At 52.5% G+C, this 14,216-nt stretch overlaps 3 protein-coding genes across 3 annotated transcripts; all 3 read left to right on the plus strand.

Annotated features, from left to right (window-relative positions):
• Positions 1-7,398: 7,398 nt before the first annotated feature.
• On the plus strand, positions 7,399-9,030 carry AYO20_11586 (Telomere maintenance protein SDE2; the record flags this gene model as incomplete). The annotated part of the gene is made up of 2 exons (XM_022649832.1): positions 7,399-7,583; positions 8,541-9,030. 2 exons carry the CDS (start codon positions 7,399-7,401, stop codon positions 9,028-9,030), a joined length of 675 nt encoding a protein of 224 aa, XP_022494198.1.
• Positions 9,031-9,167: 137 nt separating this feature from the next.
• AYO20_11587 (hypothetical protein) lies at positions 9,168-9,659 on the plus strand (the record flags this gene model as incomplete). The annotated part of the gene is made up of 1 exon (XM_022649833.1): positions 9,168-9,659. The coding sequence occupies one exon, from the start codon at positions 9,168-9,170 to the stop codon at positions 9,657-9,659; it is 492 nt and encodes a 163-aa protein (XP_022494199.1).
• A 1,301-nt stretch (positions 9,660-10,960) lies between these two features.
• AYO20_11588 (hypothetical protein) lies at positions 10,961-13,586 on the plus strand (the record flags this gene model as incomplete). The annotated part of the gene is made up of 6 exons (XM_022649834.1): positions 10,961-11,738; positions 11,802-11,969; positions 12,070-12,294; positions 12,336-12,560; positions 12,648-12,850; positions 13,101-13,586. 6 exons carry the CDS (start codon positions 10,961-10,963, stop codon positions 13,584-13,586), a joined length of 2,085 nt encoding a protein of 694 aa, XP_022494200.1.
• Positions 13,587-14,216: the final 630 nt, after the last annotated feature.

Raw genomic sequence — 14,216 nt, forward strand, 5'->3', positions numbered from 1 at the left:
TGTCTGCGTCTGCCAGAACCACCTGTTGATGATGGAGGGCGTATACCGGCACCCGAAGGTGAATCCAGTCGAATTCAACCACCTCCGACACCAGTATCTCGCGCGTTTGTCGACACGACCCCCCGAAGACGAGCCTGCTGATCTTCTCGTTGATGTTCGGGGCAACGAGTCGCCGATATCGCGGCCTGCGGAGCCCGATTTGCCTAGAATAGACTATTCAAGGACTACATGCGCCGATATCACGACATCGAGGGAGAATGACGGAAGGAGGACTGTTCAGCCATTCAATGCATGGAACTTTCCACCGAGGTTACCCGTCGACCGGAGAGGTCAGAACGAGCAGCGTGCCGCGGGCGATAACCGGGCTCAATGGTCTTGTTGTCTCATTGTCCTCGTCATCTGCCATTGCGGGAAGTGTTGACTGCAAAGCCTATGTCTGCTTCTTTGACGAGCGCAGCTGCAGCATCGACAGATTTTTGGTTGGTCTGGTCGAGCTCGAGTACATCAACATTGGCTTTGCCCAGATCGAAGGGCTTGCGCATAGCTGTCAGGATATGCTGTTCAGGCTTCTGAGCGATATCCGACGCATACGACTACGCTTGACCGTGGTCTCATTCTGACCTTGCTCCTCAGATATGTCGACCTCCACTCTTAGCTTACGGCGCCCTCCCCTCGTCTGGCTCTACATCGCTTCGAGAAAGCCTCCTATTTCTACGTCTGCTACACTTCCACAAGACAGACAAGTCGCATCCGGACTCGTTTTCATGAAGCATGTGCCCAATGCCTCTTCCCGGATCTGTTTGCAACATACATAAAGACTTAATTGCGCCGAAGAGTCTTTAAGAGCGACGCAGTTAGCAAGCGCTATGAAATTCGACAGATTCTCGAAGGAGGGGTCGAGCCCAAGGACGATCATTTCCTTGTCAATGGCCCAACAGACGCATTGGAAAACCTCGCCCCTTTCGGTCAGCTCTGGCCCAGCTCCGATGAAGTTCCATGTACATTTTGGCCAGTCTTTGAAGGATCTTTTGTTTTGTTTGAAGGACCTCTCTTCCAACTCGAACTCCACCCAACGACAAGCCCAGATGAAACAGGATGCCGGTGTTGAAACACAGGAGTGAAGCGGGCTGGAAGGTGTCAATGACGACTTGAAGAATTGACGACGACGTGATGATGTCGGTTCAGTCCTCTCTTCTTCACTTCTCTTACGGGGGAACGGGAGGTACTGGAGATTCGAGACTGGAGCTTCACCTGGCTACGAAGGTCTTTGAATGCTGGGCATACGGTGTTGGATCTTGATTTGCAAAGTACTGGACAATATCTCTGCTACGGGAGGCACAGGGCCAAGTTCCGCCTCGGATGCGTATCGTCTCATGGTTCGTACGCTGAAGATAACCTTCTGGCCTTTTGAATGGCTACGTGAAGCCAGGCCTACGGGAGCTTGACGCGGGCAGACGCCGAGGTCTGAATCTCGCATCCTCGTCAAGTGGCTACGCACAGATGATACATCGGCGCTTCCTGGTGAATGGAGCCGCATCCTCGAAAGCCCCGAGGTTCTTTTCGCATGCATTGATCGGTAAAGGTGTTTCCCAAAGGCTAGGGTATGATTCGGACGTTGCGGAGCGCTTCGCCGGGAGCAAGAGTCGACAAGTTCGAAGCGCCCAACTGGAAAAATTACGCAAAGGCAAGGAACATGTGGAAATTCAAAGTCTATTCACCAAGGCAGACTACAGGTGGCAGCCATTGACCTGGAGCATTGATGTACTACCACCGGGGTCGAGTCAGTGCCGAGAGCTACCGATGCCTTGATGAGGTAGAAGTGAAGGGGGCTACCCTCACTATCATGGCGTAACTAGGAGAGGAGGAATCTCCACTGTTGGGGTGCAATTATGACATGAATTCTGAGGCGGAAGAGTCTAAGTAGTAGTGGCGCGCAACTCGCGATAGAAGAGTTCATGACCTCTCAGCCTCGTGTGGGGTAGTCAGCCTTGTGCGGGTATGCCACACTTGACATGTCAAGGCCGTGACACTCACGCTCGAGAGAACTTCCCGCAATGAGACGCGTTTACCATCTCGAAGACCCGCAATAGCGCCTTTTCCGTCCACTGCTACGCGGAAGGTTGGAGACATTCTGAACCGCCAGAAATACCGTCGCGTTCCCGCTTAACCTCGCTTGACTCCTGGGAGTTCTCGACCCTGATGTCCCTCGAGACCGAGCTCGTCGCGTTCACCTGCATTACGTTCGAGGGTCTACGCTTATTCGCATGGGAAAGTATGTCAAGGAACTCAATCATCGTTCCTCCGTCGATGTTCTCGCGGGACACCACCGACAGTTTCCAGGCCTGAAGGCGAAGTGGAGGGAGAGGTTCAACCGCAGTTTGGCAGCCGGTGGTTGACAATGGACACAAAAGGGCCCAAGCACCATCCAGGAGACAGGTTCAAAAGGTGGGAGTTTCTTTGTAGGCGGTATATCACTATGCTGGCTGCGGCAGCGTCCTGGATCCACACTTGGCGAGACCGTGGAGCCAGCAGAAGCAGGACATGCGGATAGAAAACCTACGGCTGGAAGAGACGCCAGGAGGCGGCGAATGGAAGAAAGTGCAATGCCCCCTTCGCTCTCGCCCAATATCCTTGGAACGACACACCCTACAGAATCCCTCGCAAACGCAATTATTGTCGAGTAAACTACCACGTTCCGAGCTCGCTAGTCGAGCCCCTGCAGGTGAATGGCGTTGGGATGGTCGATATCGGCCCAGAGGTATGTGCATATCGGAGGCGAGCCTATCGAGCATTCAAAATATTGTCGCAGAATCGTCAGACCAAGCTCCAGTCTGCTGATGTAAAGCCCACTACCGCAACGCCCAATGGTGTATCTAGAGCCCTGGTGCATCGCGGTGTCGCAAAAACCCCAAGGGTCACCCTCATCACGGCACGTGATGGCGCTAACTCGATTCGTCTAGCGTCCAGACGGTTTGGCCAAGGATAATCCGATCGTCTGTAGAGAGGTTTACATTGTACAGCCCATATTCTGACTAATCATATTGAAGGGCCAGGTACAACCAGACCTAACCAGATCCACCCTGACATCGTCAGAACTAGCAAGGACTACACGGAGTTGGCAAGAGAGGCTAGTACGGAGATCCGAAGGATCGACAGACGGTGAGAAAGAGGCTTTTATGGAGGTCCGAAAGATCGGCAGAGGGTGGGAGAGGGGCTAGGAGGCCCGCAAGAGAATGTTTGGCGTGATAGTGGTGGGGGACATGAACGGATTGTTGCACACTCGAGGAGGGCCGTGACCAGCAGAGTTAATCGCTCAAAGGTACTGATGTGGAGATGGCCCCAGGATTGCCGTCGTCTATAGGCTGATGCTCCAGAACATGCTCTCTCAAAACCTGCTCTCCCAAAACCTGCTCTCTCAAAACCTGCTCTCTCAGAACCCGCACCTCCTCGCTTGACGCTTGAAGCAACTCGTTGAGCTCAACAATCCGGCATCCTTGATGAAGTTCTGCCTAATTGGCAGTGCTCGTGCTGGTCCCTGAGGATGCATTCCGATCTATTCTCCAGGTGGCGTGACTACGCGGTTGCCACAGCGAGCTGACGAGAGGCCGCTCGACTTGAAGAGCTGGAGTGCCAGAGAATTCGCAGTATGCAGAGCGCGGAGATTTGGCTCTCTCGTGTTGGATGTTTTGCTCCAGTCGAGCCGCTGTGTTTCTTCCGAGTGGTCGATTGGGTCGCCATTGTCAAGTTGACGGAATATTTGTTTATGGGCTGAGGAAAAGAATCAATTGAGGAGGCTATGGATTGAGGAGGCTATGAACCGGTTTCATGCATACAGATGGTGCTCGCGCTATCGTGACAATTTTACACCACTCCCACCTTTCACGCCAGAGTCGCCTCGCTGGCTGCAAGATCAGCGCCGCCCCGGCTCGTTGCTCGAACATGATCACACATGTGCGCGGAATCTCAACAGCATCCGGAATACCAAATTGGCAGACTTTGGCACAAAAGATACCTTGGCTAATAAATAACAATAGAAACAAGAGTCCTTCCTTCGCCTCCATGGGATCTCGGGTAAAATCTGCAGACAGAGACATCAAAGACCCGCACAAATTGGATGGATGGAACACGACGGAACGGGAAAAGACACAGAAATGGACATCAACATGACCGATGAGGCCGGGAAGGTTCGGGACCTGCGCGTGGCCAAATCGCAGCCGGTTCATTGGAGGGGGTATCTCGCCATGGGTTGATTCATCTACGTGTTCCCTATTCCATGTCCGTCTGTCTGTCTACACCTCCGTCCGCTCTCTCTGTCACAGACGCTTCTAACATGGCCTCTCTCACAGACAACAGATAACAACTGAGCCTGTGCTGTCCTTTACTGTCCTGCTACAATCGAAGTCGGAGCGCGTTATCTTGCTCCCCCCAGATTTACCTGCGGATTAATGGTGCGGAAACGACGAATCATCAATGCCTCGACGCTTCGATGCCGCGGTCGGTCGGTCAGTCAGTTAGTCTACAAGAATACAAGCAGGAGCAGGAGCAGGGAAACAAAGTCACGACCTTCATACTACATTATGTATCACGGCGCAACCTGGGACAGGAGGAATTATGACATACTAGTAATAGCGCGCAACTCGCGGGAGAATAGTTCATGGACACTCAGCCTCGTGTGGGGTAGTCAGCCTTGTTGAGTGTCCATGAACTCTTCTCCCACACTCAACATTCAACGTTGTCAAGGCCACGGCGTGACATTACGATACTCTTCATGTTCCCTCTTCTATATCTATCCGTGCGTATCTCTGCCCTCCCTCCTCCGCTTTCGTTTCTATTCGGTTCTAACGGGGCTTCTCTCACAGCGAACAGAAAGCTCCTGCGCCTGCGCCCCTGCTGTCCTACTACGATCGAAGCCGAAGTGCATTGTCTTGTTCCACCCACTCGGACCTACGGATTGGTGGTCCGGTGATGGCGATCGGCTGTTGATTGTTGATGCCGCGGCTCGGTCAGTCGGTCTACAAGAGAAGGACTTGGGAAACAACCGGGCTACCGCTACCAAGAAGGCTCTATCGACACTGCGATTGGTCTACATCTGTGAGAGCAGGGCAGGCAAAGGACACAATCTTCATCTGACACTATATTGCGAGGCTCGTTGTGTGGCATGTCGATTCATGTTCCATGTGCCGTGTTCCATCTCCGTCCGTCTGTCTGTCCGTCCGCCTTTCCACACTTCTCTCCACTTCAACGTTCGCAGAACATTTCTAACATGGCTTCTCTCACAGGAAAACGACAGATCTCGCCCATCCTGCCACGATCGAAGCGAAACGGCGCGTTGTCATATTCCTCCTGACGACTGCCCAGATCAAAAGGCTGCCTCTGATGTTGACACCGCCACGGGGTTGGTCTTCAAGAGTAGGGACAAGAGCAGGGAAACGAAGTCGTGCACAATCCTTCACATTCAGCAAGACAATCTTCATGGGCATGCAGATTCACATCTATTCTTTCGATTTCACTTTGATCCGTCTACCCTCCCGCTTCGATTTTGCATTCGCATTAGAAGAGATCTCCAACATAACCAGGCTCCCTAACGGAAAGCGAGGCGGATGACCCCTATGCTGCCACGATCGAGGCGAAGCACCGCGTTTTCCTATTCCCCATGGCGATTGGCCATACCGAAAGGCTGACTATAATTGTCGACACCGCTTACGGGCTCCGGTCTACAAGAGTCGTACAAGAGACGGGGCAGGAAAACAAAGTCGAGCACGATCTTCAACATCTAGTGTGGCATTCTTCGTGGGTATACTAATCAACATCTACTCTTTCGATTTCACTTCGGTCCATCTACTTACCTTTCCACCCTTCCGCTTCGATTTTATATCTGCACTTACACAGAACTCTATCTAACATAGTCAAGCTTCCTCGCTGGAAGCGAAGCGACTGGCCCCTTGTCCTACCACGATCGAAGCGAATTGGCTCTTTCTCCTATTCCTCCTGGCGATTTGTCATACCGAAAGGCCGGCTACGATGCCGATACCGCCTACGGGCTCCGCTCTACAAGAGGAGGGACAAGACTAGGGACCAGAGACGGGGCAGGGAAACAAAGTCATGCACGATCTTTTACATTTAGCGAGATATTATCTCGTGGGCACGCCGATTCACATCTCCTGTTTCGATTCCACGTCCATCCGCCTGCCTTTCAACCTCCGTCCTCCGCTGTTACATCCGCTTTCGCAGAGAGATACACGAACATGTCCGCCACAACGATTCCAACTCACAAACCAGACGTTCCACCGCCGGACTTAAATTCTGATCTTCAACGTATTCAGGCTTCCTCATGGAAAGCGAAGCGGCTGACCCCCGTCCTGCCACTGTCGAAGCCCATCATCTCCCTCCTACACGGACCTAAAGGCGGAGGACTGGTGTGATGCTGCCAAACGGCCGACTCATTGACCGCGCGAACGGTAGGTCTACAGTATACGAGGAGGAGTAAGAGCAGTGAAATACAAATCACGGTCTTTATATCGTGGTGGCGTGGGCATACTAGTCGCATTCCGTATTGATCACGGACTAAGAAGCACGTGTAAGGTTATCCCGCATAAGGCTGGCTACTCCGCACGAGGCTGGATATGTGTATCTCTACCGCGCAATTCGTCTCAGAATTCATATCATAATTGCACCCTTACAGTGGAGATTCCTCCTGTTCCTGGTGGCGCCGTGATAATATTCAATCTTAATAATATTCAGTCTTCCACGTCCGTCTGTTCGTCTGCTCGTCTGGCTGTCTGGCTGTCTGGCTGTCTGGCTGTCTGGCTGTCTGTCCACCGCTCTTCTCTTCCCTACCCTGTCGCAGATATTTCTAACACGGCCAGGCTTCCTCACAGACCAGCGACTGAAATCCTGTCCCGTCCTGCTGCGATCGAAGAGCATTATCTCTCTTCTGCTCAGACCCAAAGGGGGATTGGTGGTGTGATGATGCCGAAGCGCTGACCGATTGACGCCGCGAACGGTCGGTCGGTCTACAATCCACGAGGAGGAGTGGGAGCAGGGAAATAACGTCACGGTGTTCATATGTATCACAGTGTTTTCAGCAAACTGATCGCGTTCCACATCTGAGATTCCATATCCGTGCGTCCGTCTATCCTCTACGCTTATGTTCGTAGGTATATCTAACATGGCCAGGCTTTCCTTACAGAAAAGCAGCTAAACGCTGTCCTGTCCTGTCCTGTCCTGCCACGATCGAAGGCGCCCTCCGCTCTTCTACCCAGACGCAAAGCGAGATTAGTGGCGTGATGATGCCGAAAGCCTGATTGATCGACGCCGTGACTGGTCGGTTTACACTACACGAGAAAGATGCAGGCTTTTCACCCGGAATACGCGATATGAACTACTTCCTGGACGATTATGGGGGTGAATGCGGTTGACATTGAGGATGAAGAGGAGGATGAGGATGAAGAAGACAACGAAGACTCAGACGACCATGGTGGAGGCGAGGTTTACGAGGTCAAAACAAAAACACGCTCTTTATATCACATTATCGAGGGCATACTCATCGTATTACATATTCAATCTTCCACGCCCGCATCTCCGTCTGTCTGTCTACCTGTCCGTCTGTCCACCTCTCCACTCTTCCCTCTACTCTCTCCGATATTGCTAATACAACCAGGCTTCCTCACCGAAAAGCAAGCGATCCCTGTCCTATCCTGACCTGCCCCGTCCTTCCTTGCTACGATCGAAGCGTATTGTCCTTCCTCTATCACGACCTGACGATTGGTAATGCTGAAGGGCAGATTGATCGATCCAATGGTCGGTCGGTCTACAAGAGTCGGAATAAGAGTCGGAGCAATAGAAGGAGGAGGGAAACACAGGCAGCAACTTCACATCATACTCAGGCACTTTCCGTGTGTATACCGATTCATATTCCATGTCCGTCCGTCTCTACGCTCCCTTCCTTCGCGCTACATCTACAGATATCACTGACATGGCTTCTGTTGCAGGAAAGCGACTGAACCTTGTCCGATCCTGCTACGATCGAGGCGTATTCTCCTTCTCCTACCCAGACCTGGCGGTTGGCAGTGCGGATGGGTTGATTGATCGATTCCATGGTCGGTCAGTCAGTCTATAAGAGTTGGAGTAAGAGAAGGATCAAGAGCAGGAGTAGGGAGACAAGTGCGCATCTTCACTTCATATTGAGACACTCTTTATGTATACACCGATCCATATTCCATGTCCGTCCGTGTCTACCATTCCCCCCTCCGCGTTACGTTGGCAGATATCACTAACATAGCATCTCATAGATTCGTTACTCGTCTTGTTACATCCTGCCACGATCGAAGCGATCCGCATTGTCTCGCTCTACGTACTACACAGACCTTGGGATTGGTAGAGCTGAAGAGCTAGTGATCGATACCGGGCTCAGTCAGTCAGTCTACAAGAGTCCGAGCAAGAGCAGAAGGAAAGAAACGGATTGGGGATCTTCACCTCGCAGCAAAACCAACATGCTGCCACTCAGCTATTACGACAGAGAGATACTCATACGTATCCAGTCCGATCGACGAAGCGGGCGAGGAGCAGGATCCGCTATCAGTGAATGGAAACGGCAAAGACGGTGCTGGTAAAGCGCAGGCCAGTGCTGAAGTAGCTGATCAATGTCCCCGACAAAATTTGTCGGGGGTTGGCGTCACGCCTTCAGAACATATGGAGCTGATCGCACTGACGGGCTGGATCAAAGACAAGTGTGCAATGTCTTCTGCAACACCAGAATCGGCTTCAATCTCGTCAACAAAGTCAGAATGTCGCCAGTTGACAGGTCTGACGACACAGAAACTCCCGCTGAAGACCCCGAGAATAGCCGTTTCAGAGTTAAACGCAGGCGGAAGCATGTCAGCTCATATATCTGGCTTGGAAAAGTTTGTCAGGACGAGGAAACGACGGCAATGGACCGCAGAAGCGTATTCTGCTCAAGAGGGACGAGAAGACACGACAACAGATGTCGTTGCTGCCCGGCATTGTTTGTCCCACGGGGTGGCTTCATGAAGAACCTCCTCGTTTCTTCGTTGCCTCCGCTCGCCTGGACGAGGCTCAGGATGTTATTGTGATATCCCATGCAAATGGACATGTGGCGGACCCTCCTATCAACCTCGTGCTCGACGACGTTCGACACAACCTGCATCATGTTCCATTGGCGTCTCAAGGGCAGCATCCAGGCTTATAAAGCTCCTATACCGCTGGCTGCAATAGCCGAGTACTCTACATGCACGCCGGGGCGTATGTTCGGGGTACAACGTGGCAGAAACGAATGTCGACTGGCGCACGCCATGACTGACCCTGAACCACGAAACCGCAAACATGGCATCACCGGTCCGATGTCCATGGCCCTGCCTGAGCCCCTAGACAACGAGAAGACCGCCGAAGAGTTGAAGAGGGAAAACAATTATGAAAGGCAAATAGAGACAGAGAAGCGGATGTACGTTCTCAAGCTATTGAGCATGGTCTGGATCGTGGTTGTACGGCTCCTCTACTGTTTCGATTTGGAGGACGTTCCAGTGAGTTTCAATCTTGAGTTCCCCAACCAACGCTTTCTGATCAATTACCACTTACGAGCTATACATGATTTCACCCCTCGTCTGCTAACGAGAACGATAAATGCCTCCAGGGAAAGCTAATCGACTCGGTTCAGGTCAATTGGAGGGAACATCGATTCGCGCCGTTTGACTTCTCGTTCAGAGTTCGAAGTCCACAACTGTTCTTGTGTTTACCGATTCATCTTCAACGTTCTACGTGCGCCCGTCTGTCCACCTTCCTGCCCCCCTCGACTTTCACTTTTGCAGATACTTCTAACATGGCTTCTCTTACAGAACGCGAAGCGACTGACGATGTCGTGACCTGCCCTACCCTGCCACGATCGAAGCCGAGAAGAGTACTGTCTTGTTCTACCACACACTCTAGCGCCCTAGCTACCCCGACGTCGTCGTCCGCTAAATCCTCCAGTAACGTCACGCAGGACCAGGGCGCTTTCAAACAACACGTCCTGTTGCAAACTGCATAATCCAGTCGAATTGGGAACTAGTACTATGGTAGTGCCGAAAGGACTGATTGATTGTCAGTGTCGCGGTTAGTTTATCTGCAAACTGAGGAGGAGGAGGAGGAGGAGGAGATAAATTAATATTCACGATCTTCATGTCACAATTGCGAGGCTCTCGCTGTCCCTGTCTACCTATCTGTGTACGGGTCTACCTTTCTACTCTCTCTCCCCTTCCACGTTCGCACATTTTTCTACTATTATTAGGCTTCCTCACTGAACAGCGACTGAACCCTGTCAGATCTTGTTCTACCCGATCCTATCCTATCCGAGCCTGTCTGATCCTCTCTGAAAATGTCTGATACGGTCCGATCCTGTCTGATCCTGGCTGATCCTGTGTAAGTCTATTCGAGCCTATCCGAGTCTATCTGATGCGGTCTGATCCCCTCTGATCCCCTCTGATACCCTCTGATACTGTCTGAGGCTCTCTGAGGCTGTCTGATACTCTCTGATACTATTAGAGCCTATCCGAGCCTATTCGAGCCTGTCTGATGCAGCTTGATGCAGTCTGATGCAGTCCAAGCTTTTCCTACTACGATCAAAGCTGAAGAGGATTGTCTTGTTCTACCACGCACTTGAAACTGGGAATGAGCACTATACGCGTGCCGAAAAGACTGGTTGATGGTCGATATCGTGGTGTGTTGGTCTCCAAACGGAGGAGGAGCAAGAGAAGAGGAGGTCTGTGTCAATGACTCCGATTGTCGGACAGTTGTACATCCCTCCTACATTCATACAGGCAAACTTGATTCTCCATCAGATCCATGCATATCACCGGATCAGGACGCGTGCATGACCTGATGAAAGCCTCTTGACAGGATATCCTCGTCCTGAGGTAATTCATTGTCATGAATGTGACCACCTCCGTGCCAACAAATCCACCTCGATATGAGGCGTCGAAGCTCGTGTACCGTTCGTCGTCCATCGTCTGGGTTGCTATTGCTTCGGCCACTTGATCTCTGGACGAAACGACGAAGATTCGCTCCAAGGGAGCTTCAAGCACCAGCTTCCGACGAGCCCGCAGCTCCCACCACCACACCAGCCGCCCACGGACCCGGGGAGCAACCGGAAGCCCCTCCGCAGGGTTCATTACTCTTGGACATGTCCACGCTCCGTCGTCCACTCTCCAGGGGCCCAGATCGAAGCACCGCGACCTCTGGAGCGTGGCGGCAAGACTCCGCCTCTCTCCATCGCCATCGAGCACAGCACCACAACGCGGGATTCAATCCGCTCACCAAACATATGGGCAGTATCAGGAGCATTGTGAGCGTCTCCCATGCGATCTCCGTGTCGCTGCCGCCATGTTTCGAAATTTTCGAGTTGCGCAACCCCCCCGGTCAACTGGTCCAGAGATACATCGACGACAACCAACTTCGCCAAACCTCGCTCAACGGCCCTGCCACCCATTCGAGGAGGCTAAGAGCATCGTCATTATGTCGGAACAATGGTTGGAATGTCGAGGGACCTCCATCTCGCTGTTGCAGGACTCGATTTGCCAGTGTGGATTGTACCGTCGACAGCACGTTCATATCAGCCAGATTGATGGTTGCGGGCTTGTACGTTGGCAACGGCGTTCCTGCGACATCCTTCCTTTGCAAAAGAGCCTGGCCGTGGCACGACCGATTCCTTTTCAAGCTCCAAGATTGGTTCAACCCAAGTCAATTCTGTGAGAAGTTATGAAAGCCTTTCCGACAACGTCTACGGCGAAACTTCTACCCAAATTCCTCAGTCGACGGCACCCAAGAACCGCAAAGCATGTGGACAAACGCGCGAACAGCACGTGTCGTCGTCTGGACCGCGGTTGTGATTACACCCGACCGACTGTCTACAGTCGTGCATGCCGGTCAGATATCTTCGGCTTTGTCCAGCTCAGGAGAAGAGAACTTGCCGGAGGACGGTGAGATTGTCGAGTCCGGCACACATGACACTCTCATCAAGCAGAACGAGAGAGAGGGCGTTACGAGTGGAGGGGACGCCAATGCTCCCTAGTGACACAGGCGGCTGCGAAGCGTCCAACGAGTTCACAACGTTCGGGTACCCGCTGGGCCTGATGTTTGATGTACCGGATGAGCAGCTCGTTGACGAGGGCGTCCATCTATTCATTAATACTTTGACACAGGATATCTGCGAGACCCCTACAAAAGACATGTGGCATCGTCCTCTACTTCTGGCGTTTCTCCCCAGAAATTCCCTCCCGTTCAAGTTCCTGCCAGGCCATTCTTGTATGTCTGACCATTTGTCTGCACATCTGTGGTTCTCAAAGCCATCCAGTTTTCGAGAAGGTACCAGCCTGATGCATTCATCGCCGTCGGGGGTGGTAGTGTCATCGACGCAGCCAACACGACGAATCTTTACGCTCCACTCAAACTAGTTATTGCCGGAAACCATGATTTCACCATGGACATTATTGCTGCCTTCGAAGCCAAACTTGCGGAGGCATCGCAATCCCTGGACCCCGGGGTCATGGCCCGAAAATATGGAACCATGGGTCAAGCAAGACAACACCTGCCACCCTGAGGCAGAGCCTCGCGACTTGATCAACGCACCTCTCGGCCGTGGACTCCCAGTGGCTCAGAAGCTTCTGCCGCTTATCGCGTACCAGCAACGGCTAGGACAGAGTCGGAAACGAATGGCACGCAGTGGGATGGCCAAGTTATGCTTGTTCTTACTTCCAGTGAAAGTGGAACTCGCCAGAGTATCCGGATCAGCCGATCCCCCCATATCAATCAGCCAGCTGGTACAGATGGCGAACGTATGGGAGAAGGCAGCAGTGGAGAGGTAAGATCCCACCCTGTTTGATGAACTTCTTTGATCATTCTCATTCGAGAATAGGAGTGCTGGGCTTGTCGAAGGTCAAGAGGGCCTAGGAGCATACAACTCTATTCGCCTGTAACCGCTACCTGGGCTCGGACATGGTGTATGCAGCAAGAAGGGGAGACTGGGGGGTTTCACATCGGTACTCGGGACCACGACTTCAACACTGCCCAGATCCTTCAACCTTGACATCTTCTACAACAGTCATATTTAGTTTGGGTGGCTAGCTTCAAGCCAGCTCTGCGTGAAAGATGCTGCCTTCGTGACGCCAGCGCAGCGCCGCACCAAGATTGGACGGCAAATCGTGACGGTTCCCAAAGCGCCACAAATCTACTGCAGGAGGTTCAACGTCCATGCGGGCCTGGAGCCTTGTCTTCAGCATACACAACATGCCCGTGGTGTTTGCGATTTCCTGCAAATACTGGCCCGTGGTCAGCTTCACTGGATCGGTGCCACCACTCTCGCAGAGTACCGCAAATACATTGAAACTACATGTCGCTTGCGCAGACCTCCTCCGTTATCAGTCACTTCGCCGCCGCGCGGGCTCGTTACCACGTCCAATATCCTCAAGGGACAGAGCCCATGGCGCGAGCGTCGAGGACGATACCCTAAAAAGCCTTTAGGCCAGTGGTGCCGTTTTCAACCAGGTAGAAAGAACACACTTCCGGCGGAGAGCAGTTCTGACCCGAATCCAAGGTGAGTTCGAGCCAGCAGTCTGTCGAGAACGAACGGGATATACCTTGAGGAGTTGGATCGCTGCAACCTAGCGTTTGAATACTTGGTCTCGACGAATACGCGATATCGCTTCCCTCCGAATATATTGGCCCTGAAAAGAGATGGCGCTTGAGCGTACTGCCCATACCTCGCCGTTAGGGTTGACATGATGCCCTAACGAGTAGGGAGGCGTAGAGGTCCGTGACGAAGCCTTGGGGGTGACCCCGGGTCGAACGACCTCTCGTGCAGATCTTGGTGGTAAGTGACCACCCCTTTCTTACCCCTTCCTCCACCCCTAGTGTCCGCTTGAAGAGTGTTATTACCGAGGGGAATTCGAATGGAGAGAGAGAGAGAGGGAGAGAGAGAGAGAGGGAGAGAGAGAGAGAGGGAGAGAGAGAGAGAGGGAGAGAGAGAGAGAGGAGGTTATATTGTACTGAGGTATCACGGCGCAGACTTGACGAGAAGAGATCGCTGTTAAGGGCGCATTTATGATACGAATTCTGAGAGGAAGGAGTGTGACTAGGGTAACTACATCGGCGTGAGGAATGCGCACGCCCTCAGACTCGTGTGAGGTAGATCGGCGGTGAGGCCGTGATAGAAGGACACGTTGTAACCA

Source organism: Fonsecaea nubica, assembly GCF_001646965.1.
Source record: "Fonsecaea nubica strain CBS 269.64 chromosome Unknown Scaff168, whole genome shotgun sequence".
NCBI classification, from domain to species: domain Eukaryota; kingdom Fungi; phylum Ascomycota; class Eurotiomycetes; order Chaetothyriales; family Herpotrichiellaceae; genus Fonsecaea; species Fonsecaea nubica.